Raw genomic sequence first — 21263 nt, 5'->3', positions numbered from 1 at the left:
AGAGCTTCCTCATTAATATACCATTCTGTTGCTTAGTTACCTGTCCTGTCAATCATCTTGTTGCATATTAAAATGATTCATGTTTCTTTACAAATATTAAATATTACAAATATTAAAGAAGTGCATTCATATAGAAGTGCATTCAGTGTAATTGCAGATTAATTATAACACGACAAACATTCAATAAATATTTTAATGAAGGTTTAGATATGAATCATTGCAACATCTATACCGAAACTTCTCCACTAAATCGTTGATCTTGCGCATCTGCCATGTTTGTAGTTTTTTTAATCGCGTTTACCTGTGCTTGTAGTTTTAATGAAATTCTCATCCCAAGTGCAGTGTATTGTGGGTAATATTAGCTGTTATGCTGGATTCGCACTATATGTGGAGCACTCCGTCAGTTGCTGTAGTTTATCAGCGGGATGTTTTTCATGTTTAATTAATTGCATTGATTTTGTATGTAAACAACTTGCGCAGACACTTGCTTTTGGTGTGAAGAAAGTCAGAACCAAACGCAGAGCACTCAATCCAGATTACTCACACGGTTTTTACACCCTCACACAAATGATACGTTTTTTTAATGAAAACTATTTTTTTAAAACTACACGTTTCTTTAGCTACACACATTTAAAATGAATTTGGTGCGGAAAACAAGTCGGCAATTCATAACTTTTTGATTTAGTGGTAAATTCGTATGATCTCATTTCTACAATTTAGTACGATTTGCTCATCCCCCAATGATGGTTGGGTTTAGGGGTGGGGTTGAGTGCCACACCTCCTTTTTAAAATTGTACATTTTCGTATGACTGAACTCGTACGAATTAAATTATCACTAAATTAAAAACGTAAAATAGTTACGTTTCTTCGTGAGATCAAGCTGGCATTTGCACTAATCAGCAATAATTCACCTTTATTCGCGCGTTTGCATTGACTTTGTTCGTAAACAACACGCGCAAATAGTTAATTTCACTTTTAATGTGAACAAAGTGAAAGTCGGCACCAGATGCAGAGCTCACTCCAGTTTAGTCGCAGGATGTTTTTACTTGCGCGGAAGACATGGTTGAATTTTGCGTGTTTGCAGAAAAAATGCCGCGCATTCGGCATCGTTTGCGCAGATAACTAAACTATAACTTAATTGAAAACGTAAAATAGTTACGTTTCTTTGTGAGATCAAGCTGGCATTTGCACTAATCAGCAATAATTCATCTCTGTTCGCATGTTTGTATTGACTTTGTTCGTAAAAATTTTATGCAGACACTTAGTTTCGCTTTTCAAGTGACCAAAGTCAGCTCCAAACACAGAGCACTGCGTCACTCCAGTTTACTCGCAGGATGTTTTTCACCCTAACGTCAATTTTTTCTGCTTGAGTTACAATTTTTTTAACTTGTTTGGAAGACTAGGTCGAGATGAATTTTGCGTATTTGCGGCAAACACATGAATAGAGGTGAATTATCACCAATCTGCACGAATGCGCTACGTGTTTACATGTGAATGCGTTTACTTTGTAAGTTACTTAATTGATAGAATACTTCATTTCGTGTTTGGTGTGAACAAAGTCCGAGTCAGCTCCAAGTACAGAGCACCGCGTCACTCACTCCAGTTTACTCACAGTACGGTTTCAGCCCTCACCCAAGTTTTTCCGAGTTACTTTTTTTTTTTTTTTACTTGCGCTGAAGACATGGTTGGGGTGAATTTTGTGTGTTTGCTGAAAACATGTTGCGCAGTCGACATCATTTGCGCAGATGAGCGATAATTCTCCACTATTTGCATGTTTGTATTGACTTTGTATGTAAACTACTTACGCAAATACTTAATTTCGCTTCTAATGTGAACAAAGGGAAAGTCAGCATCAAACGCAAACCACCGCGTCACTCACTCCAGATTACTCGCGGGATGTTTTTCACCCTAACGACATTTTTTTTGCTTGAGTTACATCTTTCGAACTTGCACAGAATACAGATTTTGCGCATTCGCAGCAAACACGTGAATAGTAGTGAATTATCACCGCTCTGCGCGAATGGCATTGAATGCGCAACGTGTTTGCAGCGAATGCATTTACTTTGTAAGTTACACTATTTTTGCATTCAGTGTGAAGCCAGCATTAAAGTAAGCACAGACCTGCATTTCTACTGACTATAAAAGACCATCTGGGTAACTTTGAGTAACTCATTTCATCATTTAAGACACTATTTCAACTTTCGAATACTACTTAGTATGAATAGTATTGTGAATTGGGACGCAGCAAGTGTTTTCCAGCAGGAGGCGCTGTGTGACAGATTATTCTCAGACGTTTCCTAGAGCATCATATAAAGTCTTATTTTTGAACTATAGGTGGTATTTCCACAAACACCAAGATTGTTTTAACTACTGGATATTACTGTGTGTGTGTGTGTGTGTGTGTGTGTGTGTGTGTGTGTGTGTGTGTGTGTGTGTGTGTGTGTGTGTGTGTGTGTGTGTGTGTGTGTGTGTGTGTGATTGTTCCCACAGTAGAATATAATGCTAGTCACTGCTGTAGTTTTAGTGGATAGGTGTTAGTGCTGTGACGTTTGTTAGCACATATGCTATGAGAAAGACTATTTTTAATGTGAAGCTGGCTGAGGGACGGCCTCTGATGATCATATATAGTGTATAATAACAGACTGCAGTGTAGCAGCGTTTGTTGTTTTAGTGGTTGATGGACCATGATCTTCAGCACAGATAATGCTGTGTGTCGCTTGATGCCTTCAACGTGTTCTTCAGCCTTGAGTTCAGTTCGGTGTGTCGCTCGCAGTCTGGCACAGAGTGTGTGGAAGCTTGTGTCTGCCGCGTCAACATAATCATGAGGTTTTATCTCTCAGTTCTGACTCTTTCCCTCAGAATTCCTCCTTCACATTACCTCATTCTGAACTTTTTACCCGGAATTCCTTGTTTCCTCATAATTCTGACTCCCCCTTTCCCAGAATTCCAAGTTCACATCTTGCAATTTCATTTTCTTCATAGAATTCTGTTCATGTGCCGGAAATCAAATTTCCCCCCAGAATGTCTCATGATTGTGACCTTTCCTCAATTCCCTTTTTACATCTCGTATTTGTGACATTTTTGTCCAGAATTCTTTGTTTACATCTCATAATTTCAACCTTTCCCCCAGAGTTCCTTGTTTACATCTCATTATTCACTTCTTTTCTAAAATTCCTTGTTTACATCTCATAATTATGACCATTTATCCTCAGAAATTATTTTATTTACATCTCATTATTAACTTTTTGTCTAGAATTCCTGGCATAATTCATCATTGTGACCTTTTTCCCAGAATTCCTTGTGTAAATCTCATAATTCTAAATTTTCCCCTCAAATTTCTTTATATATCTGATGAATCTCATTATTGACTTTTTCTATAATTCCTTATTTACATTTCATATTTGTGACTTTTTTCCCAGAATATGTTGTTTAAATGTTAAAATTTTCCCCTTAAATTGATTTTCTATATTCTATTTTTCCCTGGAATTCCTTGTTTACATCTCAGAATTGACCGTTTTACTCCAGAATTCCTTGTTTACACCTAATAATTCCAACTTTTACCCCAGAATTCCTTGTTTAAGAGTAATAGTTCCAACTTTGACCCTTTTTTAACATTGTATAATTCTGACCTTTTTACATCATATAATTCCTAGTTTACATCTCATAACTGACCTTTTTCCCAAAAGTCCTTGTTTGCATCTAATAATTGACCTTTTAACCCCATAATTCCTAGTTTACATCTAATAATTTACTTTTTTACTCCAGAATTCCTTTTATAAATCTCATAATTACAACTTTTCCCCTTAAATGTCTTTTTACAACTGATGAATCTTATAAATCTGATTTTTTCCCTCCAGAATTCCTTGTTTAAGAGTAATAATTCCAACTTTTCCCCTCAATTTTTTTAACATTGCATAATTCGGACCTTTTTTACCCCATAATTCCTTGTTTACAACTAATAATTGACCTTTAAACCCCATAATTCCTAGTTTACATCTAATAATTTACATTTTTACTCCAGAATTCCTTTAATAAATCTCAAAATTTAAACTTTTCACCATAAATGTCTTTTTGAACTGATGAATCTTATAAATCTGTTTTTTTCCCTCCAGAATTCCTTGTTTAAGAGTAATAATTCCATCTCATTAAATAATTCAGTCCTTTTTACCCCATAATTCCTAGTTTACATCTAATAATTTACCTTTTTACCCCATAATTCCTAGTTTACATCTAATAATTTACCTTTTTACTCCAGAATTCCTTGTATACAGTGTATATCTCATAATTCCAACTTTTCCCCTTAAATGTCGTTACATCTGAGGAATCTGAGGACTTTTTCCCTCCAGAATTCTGTTTATATGTTATAATTCCGACCTTTTCCCTAAAATTCCTTGTTTAAATGTTACAATTCCAACCTTTTCCACCCATAATTCTTTGTTTGCATCTCATAATTCAATCTTTTCACCTCAAATAGCTTTTTTACATTTTATAAATCAGATTTTCCCCCTTCAGAATTCCTTAAACATCTTATAATTCCAACCTTTACTATAGAATTCCTTTTTTAAGAGTAATAATTCCAATTTTTCCCCTCAATTTTTTAACATTGAATAATTCTGACCCTTTACCCCATAATTCCTTGTTTACATCTAATAACTGACTTTTTTTACTACAGATTTCTTTTTTTCCCAAAATTCTTGTATAAATCTCATAATTCCAACTTTTAACCAAGAACTCCTTGTGTAAATCTCATAATTCCAATCTTTTTCCCCCCAGAATTCCTTGTTTAAGAGTAATAGTTCCAACTTTTCCCCTCAATTTTTTCAACATTGTATAATTCTGTCCTTTTTACACCATAATTCCTTGTTTACATTTAATAATTTTTAAATTTCCCCTCCAGAATTCCTTGTTTGCATCTCGTATTTGTAACTTTTCCCCACACATTTCTTTTTTGTCCCTCAAATCTGACGTCTCTCTTTGAATTCTGTGGGGACACAGCATTTTGTGATAACATTTTTTATCTGTGGCAGAAACAAGCTTTCATAAATGTCCTTTTAGGATCAACATAGTGACGATTTTCTTGTTTTTTTTAAAGATTTTTCATGATTTAATACAGGGCTGGTAGCTGATTTATTCAACTCTTCTGTGCCATCTGTTCAACTTTCACTCGTTTTTTAACCAGGTGCAATCAACAAACAGTGCGTCAAGCTGTTTTATTGACATTTAGCTCCGCCCACAAGTCCTGATCTGTCTTCTGATTGGCTGAGATTGTTCTGACATTGCACCTGGTTGGTGAATCCTGTGAAGAACATGTCCGGCTTCAACACAGAGACAAATATATAACAATTTTTTACCTGATTCATGCAGTCATGTGGCATTTTTAAGACCATTAAGCATGTTTACAGTAAGTTCTACTGTAATGCAATCAAGCATATGAAGTATATATATATATAGTTATAAATGAAATATATCAAAGTATTTTATTTATTATGTCTATAAATGGGTTTTGTTATCAGCCAAACCTCTTTAAACTGAAATATATGCAAGTACCTCTGTTTTTTTACGTTAACTTCACATTCATGAAACTTTTTTAGTCATCATTAATTTAATTTTAGCCATTTGTTATTATAATTTTGATCAAATCCTAACATTCTCATGCACAAGATGATTGTAAGTCATGACAATTTTGGGTTAAATGTGTTTGATGGTCATAAAAATACTGTCGCAATGCACAAATGTTTGATTTATTTAATCTGGACGTTTCTTATTAGGATTCACGAAGACGCTATAACTCTGACTCTTACATTATTGATGACTTTTTAATTGCTCTACGATTCGCAGTGTTATTACTGATAGTATTATCCATCAGTCACTTCTGATATGGGCAATAATTCTGAAATATGAGCTCTATATGAATATATAATCTATAGGTGTGCTTGAATGGCAGTATAAGAACTTGAATCATCTTTCCACTTGGTGAAAGTCCCATAATGTGACGTGCTGATGTGTGTGTGTGTGTGTGTTAGGAGTGAACGTGTGAATGACGTCAGTGTTTGCACGTGACCTTGATGTGTTCACTACAGACGCCTTTATGAATCAGTTATTATTATGGTGTACGTTTGTACCATTTTGGTTCATGTGTTTGTTTCGGTTGCTCTCTTTTCCTGTGCTGGACGACAAAACCGTGTACCGCTTGATGTGAGAATATAATGAGAATAAACACAGTGTCACTCCACATCCGTTTCTCATCTAAATAATATGTTTACATCCACTATGGGGGGGATTTAGAGTCTTAATTTGGCCACAGGTTTCTCTGGGCTCATGAATCTTATTTTGACTTATATTTTGGTCGCAATTGCACCTTTAGAGGTCAGAGGAGTGAGGTTTACCTGCACCACACTCACTAGCTGACCTTAGTTACACTCACCCCCCTAAACCTCACTCCCGTCCGGGTCACAGCACCAATGTAACCCTGGCGGTCCTACGTCACCCAACCCGCTCCAAGCTGGTATCGAACCGGAAACCTTCTGCATGGGAGTCGGTTGCTCTAACAAGGAGGCTAAAGACCATGGCCTAGAGCACCTTTAGAGGTCAGAGAAGTGAGGTTTCTGACCTCTAGTGAGGGCCTCCGTTACACTTACAAAATTGCCATAATTCTCCAAATACTGTCACTAGATGGCGCCACTAAGTTGTGTCAAGTGTGTGTTGCTGAAATATTGCATATTGGTAGGCGCAGCAGACGTGTCACGATATCTATATTTTGTTGTATGATGCATTTCACCAAAATATATCGCGATAAATGATATTATTGTCATTTTAAGACCATTTTATGAGGCCACTCATCATTATATAATGGCAGAATGACAATATATCACCACAATGCACGTACACTCTTCAAAAGAGCACATCATATTAGAATTCTTAAGAATATTTCATTTAATTACGGCCATTTTAAGTTTAATAATCAGGTATTGGGGTCAGAATGTGAAAACGCATATCTTTAATAATGATAATAATAAACGAATAATAGAAAAAGTGCAAGGTGGAGTAACAGAGGCTGTGATATCCGCTAGCAGATCTGCTTTCAGCTGTCAGACACCCACATGAGAATCTACTACAGTCATTTACTGGAAATATTAGTGGTTTTACCCATACTGACATCAGAGATGCTGCTCAATCAGCTGAAATGTTGATAGAGTTGGTTTTTTATTATGTACGAGTGATATATATCGATCATCAAAAATGATTGAGCTCATGTCCGTGTGTTGTGAAAAGTTTGTATCTTGATTATTGTGACAGGCCTAAGCAGTGGCTTCACACTCACACACATATTAGAACTGTGGATTGTCATGTTATATACACAGTACATGCCACAAACATAAAACAATATCTGCATTTCTTCCAAATTACAGTAATACAGCTTATTCTTGAGCATGATTAATACTGAAGGCATGATCATAATGCCATGATCATCTGAATTTACATCTTAAAAACCTGTGACTAGGGCTATGCATTATGACACTATTTATATATATATCTTAGGGCTAGTCATTTTATAATATGCTATTGTTTGGCATTGCTTAATATACTGTTTAGGGCCAGGGTCATCAAACTTGTTGCTGGAGGGCCGGCGTCCCGGAGATTTTAGCTCCAACCCTGATCAAACACATCTGAACAAGCTAATCAAGGTCTTACAAGATATACTTAAAACATCCAAGCAGGTGTGTTGAGGCAAGTTGGAGCTAAACCCTGGAGAGCACCAGACCTCCAGGAACGAGATTGGTGACCCCTGGTTTAGGGTATTACTTTATTATTTGGATGACCATAATCTGAATGCAGACACATGAATGACCAGCCTGATCTCACGAGAAAAGGTAAGTATTTGTTGTTTTGCCAGTTTAGTGGCTAATTCGTACGCATTCGTAGTTCAAGTTCAGTCGTACGAAATTGTACGGTTTTAAAACCGTGTGCCACCTAACCCCACCCCTAAACCCAACTGTCATTGGGAGATGAGCAAGTCGTACTAAATCGTACGAATTAGATCATACGAATTAGCCACTAAATCAAAAAGTGTTCGAATTGCCGTGAGATTGTGTTGGAATAACGGTGGTGAGAAGGTTGCGATCTTCAAGGTCAAGTTTAACTTTAATTTTGGCTGCATTTTATTATGGGACTGCAATTATTAATGTAAATACAGAAATAGAAAACTCTTTCTGGATATTTTAGGATCACTTTAGGTTTTAACCAGTAACACTGGCCGTATTTTAACTTACAGTAGGAATGTGTTGATTTTTTTCAGCTATGCAGCATCCAACATTCACAGATTAAATTCAGGTTAACTTTTTACATTTACATATTGTATAATCAAATGATCCAAAAAATGTCATATATGTAATGTAAAATAAAATAAATTTAAGGCCCTTTAAAAAGGTTTTAAATGCTAATAACACATTTAACATCCCACAGCCAGCCTGTATTAGAATTGATTTACTTTTATATTTATGTTTTTACACTTTATATTTCTAAATTCTTTAAACTCAAACATTTGGCCAGAAGTTTAACATAAAGGGAAAATATGAACACTTGGTCAATATTACCTTGATTAACTGTACAGAAATGGTTGTTATCAATAATCGTTATATCAGGATGAGACTTGTCATTTAGGCCGGCCCTACTAAAATCTCCAGTTAATAACACCACAAATAAAGCAGCAGTATCAAACCAATTAAAATTTTATTATAAAAAAAGAAGAATGTCTACAATCAACCGCTAGGCGTGTACAAAAATAACAACAAGTCTAAAAAGAAACAAACAAAAACAAACTTTTTTTATTGCTGTATTGTTAAACATGTACATAGTGAAAACCCCCCCGATAACCGCCGCTCAGTGGAGCTAAATCACGCTCTACTCGTCATCTTCATCCTCCTCTTCCTCATCATCTTCCTCGTCCTCCTCATCCTCGTCTTCATCATCGTCATCATCTGCCTCCGCTTGGTTTTTCTTAACTGAACCCGTCGGTCGGCCCGGCCCCCTCTTAGAGGTTCCGCCTCCTGCACGATATGCTGCCACCTCCTGTAAATCAAGAGCATTCAGACATTAGACCCGCCCACACGATCAAATAAACATGAGCTAAAATGATCATCATTTCACCCAAAAACATGTAATTCTGTCATTTACTCAACCTACAGTTGTTTTAAACTAGTTTGAGAATTATATGTCCTGTTAAACACAAAAGGCCACATTTTGAATATGCTGGAAGATCTGTTGAACACAGATGATATTTTGAAGAATGTTGGAAACTTTTACAGAATGTGTTTTTACAGGTTTCCAACATTCTTCAAAATATCTTCTTTTGAGTTCAACAGAACAATAAATGGGTTCCGGTTTGGAACAAGTCACAGGTGAGAGAATGACAATTTAATTCTTTAAGATTTCCATCACAGTCAAATGCAGTTATTTACATGCAAAATGTTGTGTATTTGATCTAATAGATGCACCATTTTTACTAGCATCTAAAAGGCATGTTACGTAACATTTGAAGCGTCTCAAAACCTTTCATCTGTTGTCCTAAACCCAACACTTGTATTGAAAAAACCTTTCAATATTGTATTGTGATGTTTTTTTTTAACATATCACAACACAATACTGATGTATAGTATAGTTAATTAAATTATAATATTTGTGATATACTTTAAATGCTGAATTTTCAGCTAGTTAAATCATAAAACCTTTGATTTTTAGCTAAAATACTTTATAATATCATTTTTGTATAAAAATTGGCAAAAATTACAAACTTTTTAAAATATGATGACTTGTGTTGGCTCAGTAATTTCACATTTATTACGATTAATAGGTTATTTTCATTGCTTTTAAAGTGAAATAACTCAATATAAACAGGAGCCTGAGGGAAAATTTCAAAAGGTGTTTGGCATCTGAAGCCTTCTTATAGTGTTTTTACACACAAATGTGAACAAACGGTTTACCTTTTCATACTTCTCGCGCAGTTTACCAGCCTTCTGCTCGAACGGTGCGCGGTCTTTGCTGCTCTGCTTTGACCACAACTCTCCCAGTTTCTTGGCGATTTCTCCGATGGTCAGATTGGGGTGTTCGCTCTTCACTGTGGGCCGATACTCCGAGCAGAAGACGAAGAATGCAGATCTGTGCAGAGAGAAAACAACACCACAATATTAGAGTCACTCAGACACACATTAGAGTCACTGTGTGGGGCTTATCGGAAACTCACGGTGGGCGTTTAGGGGCATTCGGGTCCTTCTTCTTCCTGCCAGTCTTTCCCACACCCTTGGGCGGCACGTACGTCTTCATCTCCCGATCATAGCGAACTTTATCCGCTTTTGCCATGTCCTCAAACTTGACCTTGTCGGAGGCGTTCAGAGACTTGCAAAAGAGAGACGTTCAGAGTTTGGTTCATTGTGATGAGGAGCCGTGCAATATTATTACACAGACAAAAATAGAAGTTAATTTAATATTATACTTTATTTTGTGGTGCCATAAAACACTTTATAATAATTTTTCATAATTTATACGAGCACAATATTACACACTAATATGGGGATGCAGACAGAAATGTAAATCTTGAAAACACAATGTTTACATTTCTTTTGTTTTATTGTTGGACCTGTACATGGTACAGTTTATGAAAAGCGTTTTGTTTTATTAATTATTTTTATATTTCCACATTTTTTAAATCAAAATTAGCTTTATTTGCCTTTAAGTTCTACATAAAGGGAGAAATATGACCACATATATCAGCATATATTTCAAAGTGTAAAGAAAAAAAAAAAGAAAGTATTATAACATGTGCTCAATAGACATTAGCCGTTATCAGGATATAAGAGATGACTTGTGATAATACTTTTCCCACTGCTCACCTTCCATCTCTCAGAGCACTTCTTGGAGAACTCAGAGAAGTTGACGGGCACGTCGGGACTCTTGCGTTTGTGTTCATCGCGACATGTCTGCACGAAGAACGCATACGCCGACGTCTTCCCCTTGGGTTTGTTCACGTCTCCTTTCACCATGGCTGATCAACTAACAGAAAACAAGGGTTAAACTACAGAGAAAACGAGTCAAACAGTAATCATATTTCCTAATAATAATGCTAAAATTTACATTACACACTGTTAGAATATTTGAACTTGGCATTTCAAATTTGTAATTTTGCCAGTAACTATGAAAGCTTTTTTTGACAGAATATATATATATATATATATATATATATATATATATATATATATATGTGTGTGTGTGTGTGTGTGTGTGTGTGTATATATATATATATATATATATAAACAATTAAAAATAAAACTAGTCTACATTTTCTAACTATCCTTACTTTCATATTTTGTAACAGATATTTTTCCTTTTCAGAATTGTACCTTCAGAGAGTACATGAAGAGTATATCAGAGAGTATATGGAGTTACAATTCTGGGGATTTAAAAAAATTATATACAAGATTTCATACAAATATGTAGTTATAGAAGCTTGTTTTCACCTCAAAAATGTTAATAGTTCTCCAAATTATACATGTAAATAAATATATACATGTAAATATATATACAAGTAAAAAAAAAAATAAAAAAAAAAAATATATATATATATATATATATATATATATATATATATATATATATATATATGATTGAGACGTATTTACATTTCTTAGGTGAAAACAAGCTACTATAACAACATATTTGTACGAAATATCTTATAAATAAGATAATTAGCTTATAGTTTTAAACAGTTGCTAAACATAATATTTTAAGATGATAAATGAAATCCTGTGTAAGCAACATTAACTAACGTTAACCAACAATTAAATACAAATATATTGAAATAGTACTGAAATCACTGCTCTGACTGAGATTTTAATCAGCAAATAAATACTTGTACTTAATACTGAATCCTAAAACGCATTTACATAAATAATACTGAAGTGTGAGCACATATAAATGATCTAAATCGCCGGTTTCTAGGCGCTCGTGCTGTTTCTCGGTTGGAGGCTTTTGTTGAACAAAGATTCCTCCATTTTCTCTTCCCGCCTAATTCCCTGTGTTCGCGCTCCGCCATCTCCGGTCAAAACACGGTACATCTTTTAGAAATACGGTTTTATTCACTCAATGATGGCGTCAAATGGGCCCCGTTAAAACGCCGAATTCCCGTTAAAACTGTTTAACGGCTCCGGTGCTCTGCACGGCACACACACAAACGCGCGCACTCTGAGGGCCACAAAAACCCTCGTTAAACTCCTTTCCCGGTTTCCTCAGTATATCCCGCGTTTGATATTACAGCACCGCATAAGTCTAAACTAACACATTCCCCGTTTAAATGGTTCAAAGTGTATAATAATAATAAAAGCAGCAAACCTCGTCTTTATTCTCTGCAGATCAGCGCGCCTGTCCTCCGTGTATTGTGTCTACCACGTGATCAGTTGTGCTTCGTGTGTGTGCGCGTCACGCGCAGCCGCATAAACGTCGTCCACTCGGAATCGGCGGCTTATTGGTTCAGCTCGAAAACGGGGTCGTCCAATCAGCGAGCGCTCTTTAGGAATCCACAGAGCTGATTGGCTGACAGGGACCCTCGGTGTGTTTCGAATGTTTGTAAACTGAACCAAAGAGCTTAGAATGACCAAGAGGCGACACTCAATAGAATGTTCCATTGCAACAGCAGCGCCCAGCCACAGCCCGGATTCCGCCATTTCGGAGTGAAAGCGATCGGCTGTCCATTGGATCTTACTGCTGTCGCGATGACCAGCAGCTGCTTTGTTTTTTTATTTTATTTAAAAAGCGCATTAAAGCTGAAATACAACCTGATAGACGACAATAAAACACTGTCTATCACAATCATCAGCACTTTTAATAGTTTATTTTACATACTTATAACATGCTGCTGTTTTATTGGAGTTTTCATACCAAAATAGCCATCTAGTGGCTGTTTACCAAAATTGCACTAGAGTGTCGCCTCTTGGGGATTCTATGCTCTTTGACTGAACTGAATGTTTTGAGCAACTGTAAAAAAAAAAACACAATAACACACAATGTGAAGTTGAACTACATCATAAAACACTCGGCAATGATGGATTTTACTGGAGAGTACTTACAAAACTGCTGTAATGTTTTTGAAACTTTTGGCATAATTAAAATTACAGTTGATCAACATAACAGAGAGATGCCATTTTCCATAATAATGGGTTGGGCAAAAATACATTGAAATGAATTCATTCATTCATTTTATTTTCGGCTTAGCCCCTTTTAATCCGGGGTCACCACAGTTGAATGAACCGCCAACTTATCCAGCATATGTTTTAAGCAGCAGATGCCCTTCCAGCTGCAACCCATCACTGGGAAACATCCATACGCACTCATTCACACACATACACTACGGAGAATTTAGCGTACCCAGTTCCCCTATAGCACATGTGTTTGGACTAAAACCGGAGCACCCGGAGGAAACCCACGCTAACATGGGGAGAACATGCAAACTCCACACAGAAATGCCAACTGAGCCAGCCGAGGCTCAAACCAGCAACCTTTTTGCTGTGAGGCGATTGTGCTACCCACTGCACCACCGTGCAGCTTTAAGAAACTTATTATCCTTATTATTATTAATAAGCTTAATCCTGAACAGTAAGGAAAGCATTAAATCTAGATATTGCCTTTAGGAAGTTATTTTTGTGTATAAAACATTCACAGTGTAACTCAAAAAAATTAACAATAAGATTGAGAGCATGGTTATTATCAAAGAAATATATATATATATATATATATATATATATATATATATATATATATATATATATATATATATATATATATATATATATATAATTTATATAAATTTACCTTTTTTGTCTTTAAAATTGTATGTGAGCATTATGATATTTAAAATTCATTAATGATTATTTTTTTCTAAATGTTAACAAAGTTTTTTGTTTAAAAATACACTCATTAATTCCTAAAAACCACAAACGTCTTTGATTCATACTGAAAGAATGGCTCAGCTTTTGTCACCATAGATTACAGAGCAAATTAAATCTACATTTTGTTTGTAGTTTGTAAACATTATGAAGAGTGCTGGACTCGCCCGTTGTTTTAATGGTATGTTATACGTTTTTCTTTAAATTTGTAATTTCTTCTGTCTTGTTCATGGAGGTCAATGCTGAAATTTGTCACAAAAGAAGATGAGGTGGCCTGACCAGCACTGCTCCAGAGACACCAGCAGCTGCGCAGGTACAGGATGCAGCACTGAGGACTGTCAATCTACAGGTGCAGACAGGGTTTTATTTCTTACCTTTTGTAAATGTTTGAAATTAGGAATGTTTCTGCAGAAGACATGTCAGTGTTTTTTCATGTAAACTATTATTTTATCATGTAAATATTTAACGTTTAAGTATAAATTGAGTGTTTATATGCATTATGCATATTTATGTATGTAAATAAATAAATACACGTTTAAATGTTTGTGTGATTTTGTTCCTCTGTGGGGGCAACACAGTACAATTTCGTATAGGGCACCCTTTTGGCCAGCAGCGGCCCTGTGTATTGATGTCATGTAGTAAATTTATACAAGTAAGACAATAAATGGTAACTCAACTGATAAGTTTATGAAATGCAGAAATAAGCATCAAAAGTATATTAGAATGTGCAGAAAAACAGGAAGGAAGGAAGGAAGGAAGTGTTTCCTAAGGGAAACTGCACTGGAAAAAAGAATATCAAGTAAAAGGAACATAGTACAGAAGGGGGCAGTAATGCAACAAACAGGCTGCCAGCTGCCTTTAAAACCAAAAGAAGAAGACGAAGAGCGCCGAATTTTTTTAAATTTTATTACTATTATTAAAAAGGTTTTTTTTTTTTTTTTTCTCTCTCCCCCTCCCCTCACAATTTCCTCCCCCTTTCTCTCCCTTCATGTAATTTATACACTTCAGAAAGTATTCAACTAGTTCCATACTCCATTCCAGTCGGTGGCGGTAATGCACCTATAAGTCTGGTTGCCAACCGCCAGTAAAACCCAAAGAAGAAGAAGAAGAAGAAGAAGAGCGCCGAACACACTATTTACACTAATATTCGCTCGTTAATGAAGGTGACAGTCATATAGAAACCCTGTGCAAGTGTTGACGGATGGAGGAGTTTCTGAAATACTGTAAAAGCCACAGCAGAGCGGTATATTACTTTACTTTCTGTTTTCTTTGTTAGCTCGATATCGACACTGTTCTCTGATCATTTGTCCAATTATTACACACATCTTTGCGTTTATTTTAAGCTTTTCCCCCTCGAGTTCAGCCTTAGAATTGACAGAATATACAATTTGTCCTGTGTTTATCTTCTGCTTCTGTGATTTGCAGCATTCAAACGGCAGATTTTGTAGGAAAAAAGTTGTTTATATATAATATCATGTATTTTCTTACTACATTGCTGATTGAAAAGTTAAGTAACACTTATTTTTGTGCAAATTTAGGTTTGAACTTGATTTATATGTAAGTAGCTCACTGCAAATGTCAAACCTGCAACAGAGGTTTCACCAAAACAGCTAAACCCTTTCTAAGTTGTTAGTGTAGGCTTGTGTTTGACAGTACAGTAAAATACTCATAAATCTTTCTGTTGATGTTTTTAAACTATTTTATTTGATATACCAAAGTCACACAAGTGTCAATTTCACATCTGTCCCATCACATATGTTCTACAGAGAGACAACATAGAGGTAAAGTTGGTTTTCGGATATTCAGACATTCCCCTTAATAATTTCAGAAAAGTAGTCATTGCAAATTGTAAATAGGAAAATCATATGAGCAGCAAATGACTATCAAAGTACAACATTGTTCACAGTGAAAGCAGCTGAAATCTCTCAGTAGTTCTTCAGCATGCCTCTGCCCTTCCTCAGTGTAGATGAAGATCAGCTGCTTCAGTCCGACATCTACATCAGCAGTAGGATGAAGATGAACCCAGGGTGGACATTTCAGCCAGACAATGATCCAAAACACAGCCGAGGAGACTCTTGGTGCTTTCAGAGAAAGAAAATCAAGCTGAAGAATGGCCCAGCCAATCACCTGATCCGAATCCAATAGGGAATACAGGATAAAGCTCAGATTTGATAGACGAGACCCGCAGAAGCATCAAGATTTACACACTCTGTTGAAGTCTGTGAGAAACTCACACCTGAGCAATGCACGAGGCTTCATTCTCCATATGAGAGAAACAGCGTTTTATATAAAGTATTAAACACAGTTCAGCAGCTCTTTCTCCTTCTGTCGTTTCACTGTGATTACACACAACTCATTCTTCAGATTGTTTTACCAAAATCTGCATCAATTCCATGTTAACAGCTCCGTTACCAATATTACTCCTCGGAAACACAATGAAATGTGTGCAATGCTTATTTTACCCACTGTGTGTCGTCATATTGCACAACCCTACTGATGTGTGTGTGTGTGTGTGTGTGTTCAGGATCAGCGCTGGCTCTCTGCAGTGTTTGAGGCGGTGCAGCAGCAGTTTTCCCCACTCCTGGACTCTGATGGTTTCTCCGTGGTTCGTCTGGCTCAGTTTGTGGTGGAGAAGGTTCAGAGAGCCGTCGGGTCAGACTGCGCTGATTTACCTGTGAGCTACAGGTGAGTCTGACCACCACCAGCATCTATTTAAACAGCCGAATCATCATTTACTCACACTCAAGCACTTCTTAACTCTTATGAACTTTTATGAATATTCAAATAAGTGTATCCATGTATTTCCGGCCAGGTTTGTGTGCTCATGAATATTCAAATATGTGTATTCATGTATTTCTGGTCAGGTCATAAATATTTAATAAGTGTATTCATGTATTTCCGGTCAGGTTTGTGTGCTCATGAATATTCAAATAAGTGTATTCATGTATTTTCGGTCAGGTTTGTGTGCTCATGAATATTCAAATATGTGTATTCATTGATTTCCAGTCAGGTTTGTGTGCTCATGAATATTTAAATAAGTGTATTCATGTATTTCCAGTCAGGTTTGTGTGCTCATAAATATTCAAATAAGTGTATTCATGTATTTTCAGTCAGGTTTGTGTGCTCATAAATATTCAAATAAGTGTATTCATTGATTTCCAGTCAGGTTTATGTCCTCATAAATTTTCAAATTGTGTATTCATGTATTTCCGGTCAGGTTTATGTCCTCATGAATATTCAAATAAGTGTATTCATGTATTTCCGGTCAGGTTTATGTCCTCATGAATATTCAAATATGTGTATTCATGTATTTCCGGTCAGGTTTATGTCCTCATGAATATTCAAATAAGTGTATTCATGTATTTCCGGTCAGGTTTATGTCCTCATGAATATTCAAATAAGTGTATTCATGTATTTCCGGTCAGGTTTATGTCCTCATGAATATTCAAATATGTGTATTCATGTATTTCCGGTCAGGTCATGAATATTCAAATAAGTGTATTCATTGATTTCCAGTCAGGTTTATGTCCTCATAAATTTTCAAATATGTGTATTCATGTATTTCCGGTCAGGTTTATGTCCTCATGAATATTCAAATATGTGTATTCATGTATTTCCGGTCAGGTTTATGTCCTCATGAATATTCAAATAAGTGTATTCATGTATTTTCGGTCAGGTTTGTGTGCTCATGAATATTCAAATAAGTGTATTCATGTATTTTCGGCCAGGTTTGTGTGATCATGAATATTCAAATATGTGTATTCATGTATTTCCGGTCAGGTCATGAATATTTAAATAAGTGTATTCATGTATTTCCGTTTGTGTGCTCATGAATATTCAAATATGTGTATTCATTGATTTCTAGTCAGGTTTGTGTGCTCATAAATATTCAAATAAGTGTATTCATGTATTTCCGGTCAGGTTTATGTCCTCATGAATATTCAAATATGTGTATTCATGTATTTCCGGTCAGGTTTATGTCCTCATGAATATTCAAATATGTCTATTCATGTATTTCTGTTCAGGTTTATGTTCTCATGAATATTCAAATAAGTGTATTCATGTATTTTCGGTCAGGTTTGTGTGCTCATGAATATTCAAATATGTGTATTCATGTATTTCCGGTCAGGTCATGAATATTTAAATAAGTGTATTCATGTATTTCCGGTCAGGTTTATGTCCTCATGAATATTCAAATATGTCTATTCATGTATTTCTGTTCAGGTTTATGTTCTCATGAATATTCAAATAAGTGTATTCATGTATTTTCGGCCAGGTTTGTGTGCTCATGAATATTCAAATATGTGTATTCATGTATTTCCGGTCAGGTCATGAATATTTAAATAAGTGTATTCATGTATTTCCGGTCAGGTTTGTGTGCTCATGAATATTCAAATATGTGTATTCATTGATTTCTAGTCAGGTTTGTGTGCTCATAAATATTCAAATAAGTGTATTCATGTATTTCCGGTCAGGTTTATGTCCTCATGAATATTCAAATATGTGTATTCATGTATTTCCGGTCAGGTTTATGTCCTCATGAATATTCAAATATGTCTATTCATGTATTTCCGGTCAGGTTTATGTTCTCATGAATATTCAAATAAGTGTATTCATGTATTTCCGGTCAGGTTTATGTCCTCATGAATATTCAAATATGTGTATTTATTGATTTCCGGTCAGGTTTATGTCCTCATGAATATTCAAATATGTGTATTCATGTATTTCCGGTCAGGTTTATGTCCTCATGAATATTCAAATAAGTGTATTCATGTATTTCCGTTCAGGTTTATGTCCTCATGAATATTCAAATATGTGTATTCATGTATTTCTGGTGAGGTTTATGTCCTCATGAATATTCAAATAAGTGTATTCATGTATTTCCAGTCAGGTTTATGTCCTCATGAAAATTCAAATATGTGTATTTATTGATTTCCGGTCAGGTTTGTGTCCTCATGAATATTTAAATATGTGTATTCATTGATTTTCAGTCAGGTTTATGTCCTCATGAATATTCAAATAAGTGTATTCATGTATTTCCGGTCAGGTTTGTGTCCTCATGAATATTTAAATATGTGTATTCATTGATTTCCAGTCAGGTTTATGTCCTCATGAATTTTCAAATAAGTGTATTCATGTATTTCCGGTCATGTTTATGTCCTCATGAATATTCAAATATGTGTATTCATGTATTTCCGGTCAGGTTTGTGTCCTCATGAATATTCAAATATGTGTATTCATGTTTTTGTCGTCAGGATTGTGTCTGTGTCAGAGCTGATTCGAGATCAGCGAACTGCTTGCTGCAGCAGCCTTTGCTGGAGCTCCGCCCATTACCGGGACCAGGCCAAGAAGGCGGAGCAAACACTGCCCAATTATAAAGCACTTCCACGGGACAACCTGCTTCTGATTGGCTTTCTGTGTGACGGACGGGCCGATGGGAAGAGTGAGGGAGAGTGGCGAGTGAGGGACGCTGGAGGGAGCGTCCCGTGTATGGTAAATAACAATAATAATGTAGAAACATCATCAGGTGGGGGTGGGGCTTGTTGATGTAAGCATGAATAAATCTACATTCTAATAACTCTATTCATTTTCCTTCAGCTTAGTCTCTTCATTAATCAGGGGTCGCCACAGCAGAATGAACCACCGACTATTCCAGCATATGTTTTACACAGCGAATGCCATTCCAGTTGCAACCCAGTACTGGGAAACACCCATACACTCTCATTCACAGACTCATACACTACAGCCAATTTAGTTCATCAATTCCCCTATAGTGCAGGTTTTTGGACTGTGGGGGAAACCGGAGCACCCGGAGGAAACCCACGACAACTCAGAGAGAACATGCAAACTCCACATAGAAACACCAACTGAACCAGTTGGTGGGTCAGGGACCTTGTGTCATCTTCACAGTGTGTGTGTGTGTGTGTGTGTGTGTGTGTGTGTGTGTGTTCAGATGCTGAAGTCCTCCTGTCTCTGGCTGGGGAGGCTGATGCTGTTTCCCACATGGAACTACATCCCCCAGAATGCACCTGGAGCAGCAGGTTACCTGGAGCTGGTGGACCCTCCAGTATGTGTAACCCTGGAGGCCATGACCTTTGACCCTGGCGGAGCTCTGACTGAGGTCATGAGTGTGAGACGAGCAGCTGAGCTGCTTGCACACAGGTGAAGAGTGTGTGTGTGTATGTGTGTCTCTTTGTGTGTGTGCATATCTATTTGTGTGTGTGTGTGTGTGGGGGTGTGCATACATATGTGTATATACAGTGTGTGTGTGTGTGCATGTGTATAAATGTGTGTGTATGTATGTGTATATGTGTGTCTCTGTGTGCACATGTGTAAATTTGTGTGTCTGTGTCTGTCTGGATGTCTGTGTGCATGTCTGTGTTTGTGTGCGCGCGCATGTATATACAAAGTACGTGTGTGTCTTGTCTGTCTGTCTGTCTGTCTCTCTGTGCCTTTTTTTGTCTCTCTGTCTGTGTGTGTGTGTGCACGTGTGTCTGCATGTCTGTGCATGTGTGTGTGTGCATGTATATGTATGTGTTTGTCCCTTTGTGTGTGTGTGTGTCTGTGTCTGTTTCTTTGTGTGTGTGTGTGTGAGCGTGCGCATGTGTGTATGTCTGTTTCTGTCTGTGCATGTGTGTGTGTCCATATATGTGTGTGTGTGTGTGTGTGTGTGTGTGTGCGCGCGCGCATGTGTGTATGTGTCTGTGCATGTGTGTGTGTCCATATATGTGTATGTGTGTGTGTGTGTGTGTGTGTGTATGTCTGTTTGTGTGTGTGTGTGTGTGTGTTTGTACTTTTGTACTGTATATATGTGTGTCTGTGCTTGTATGCGTGTGTGTTTTTGTATGTATGTATGTGTGTGTGTATGTCTGTTTCTGTCTGTGCGTGTGTGTGTGTGTGTGTGTTGTTTTACTGTATATAATTGTGTCTGTGCTTGTATGCGTGTGTGTGTGTGTGTGTGTGTGTGTGTGTGTCAGCTGTGAGGATCAGGTGTGTGTGTGTATATGTCTGTTTCTGTCTGTGCATGTGTGTTTTTGTGTGTGTGTGTGTGTGTGTATGTCTGTTTCTGTCTGTGCGTGTGTGTTTTTGTGTGTGTGTGTGTGTGTGTGTGTATATATATGTCTGTTTCTGTGCATGTGTGTTTTTGTGTGTGTGTGTGTGTGTGTGTGTGTGTGTGTGTGTATATATATATGTCTGTTTCTGTCTGTGCATGTGTGTTTTTGTGTGTGTGTGTGTGTGTGTGTGTGTGTGTGTGTATATATGTCTGTTTCTGTCTGTGCATGTGTGTTTTTGTGTGTGTGTGTGTGTGTGTGTGTGTGTGTGTGTGTGTGT

The 21263-nt window shown here is 36.6% G+C and overlaps 2 protein-coding genes and 1 long non-coding RNA gene across 12 annotated transcripts in view; 1 reads left to right on the top strand and 2 right to left on the bottom strand.

Moving 5' to 3' along the window:
- Positions 1–2375: 2375 nt before the first annotated feature.
- LOC147838302 (uncharacterized) lies at positions 2376–6231 on the bottom strand. The gene is made up of 3 exons (XR_015524174.1): positions 4733–6231; positions 4243–4693; positions 2376–4201 (listed from the first exon to the last, which is right to left on the bottom strand). It is a non-coding gene; the product is annotated as an uncharacterized LOC147838302 (long non-coding RNA).
- Positions 6232–8713: 2482 nt separating this feature from the next.
- hmgb2b (high mobility group box 2b) lies at positions 8714–12433 on the bottom strand. Its single transcript, NM_001004674.1, is given in 5 exon segments — positions 8714–9069; positions 9981–10155; positions 10241–10392; positions 10887–11046; positions 12382–12433. Coding segments are annotated over 4 exon segments (645 nt in total). The 5' UTR covers positions 11037–11046; positions 12382–12433; the 3' UTR covers positions 8714–8901.
- A 2597-nt stretch (positions 12434–15030) lies between these two features.
- Positions 15031–21263, top strand: part of ctc1 (CTS telomere maintenance complex component 1) — a 50167-nt gene continuing 43934 nt past the window's right edge. For 9 of the 10 annotated variants that reach the window (XR_015522977.1, XR_015522976.1, XR_015522974.1 and 6 more), the window contains exons 1-4: positions 15031–15174; positions 16456–16616; positions 19187–19424; positions 19885–20093. Coding sequence is in view for 6 of the 10 variants with exons in the window: in XM_087306208.1 (XP_087162334.1) it covers positions 15133–15174; positions 16456–16616; positions 19187–19424; positions 19885–20093 (650 nt within the window). In the remaining 4 variants the exon portion in view is untranslated. 10 annotated transcript variants of the gene reach the window in all.

This window comes from Danio rerio, chromosome 23, assembly GCF_052040795.2.
Source record: "Danio rerio strain M-AB ecotype USA chromosome 23, GRCz13ab, whole genome shotgun sequence".
Lineage (NCBI taxonomy): Eukaryota > Metazoa > Chordata > Actinopteri > Cypriniformes > Danionidae > Danio > Danio rerio.
This window is presented reverse-complemented; position numbering and strand designations above follow the sequence as displayed.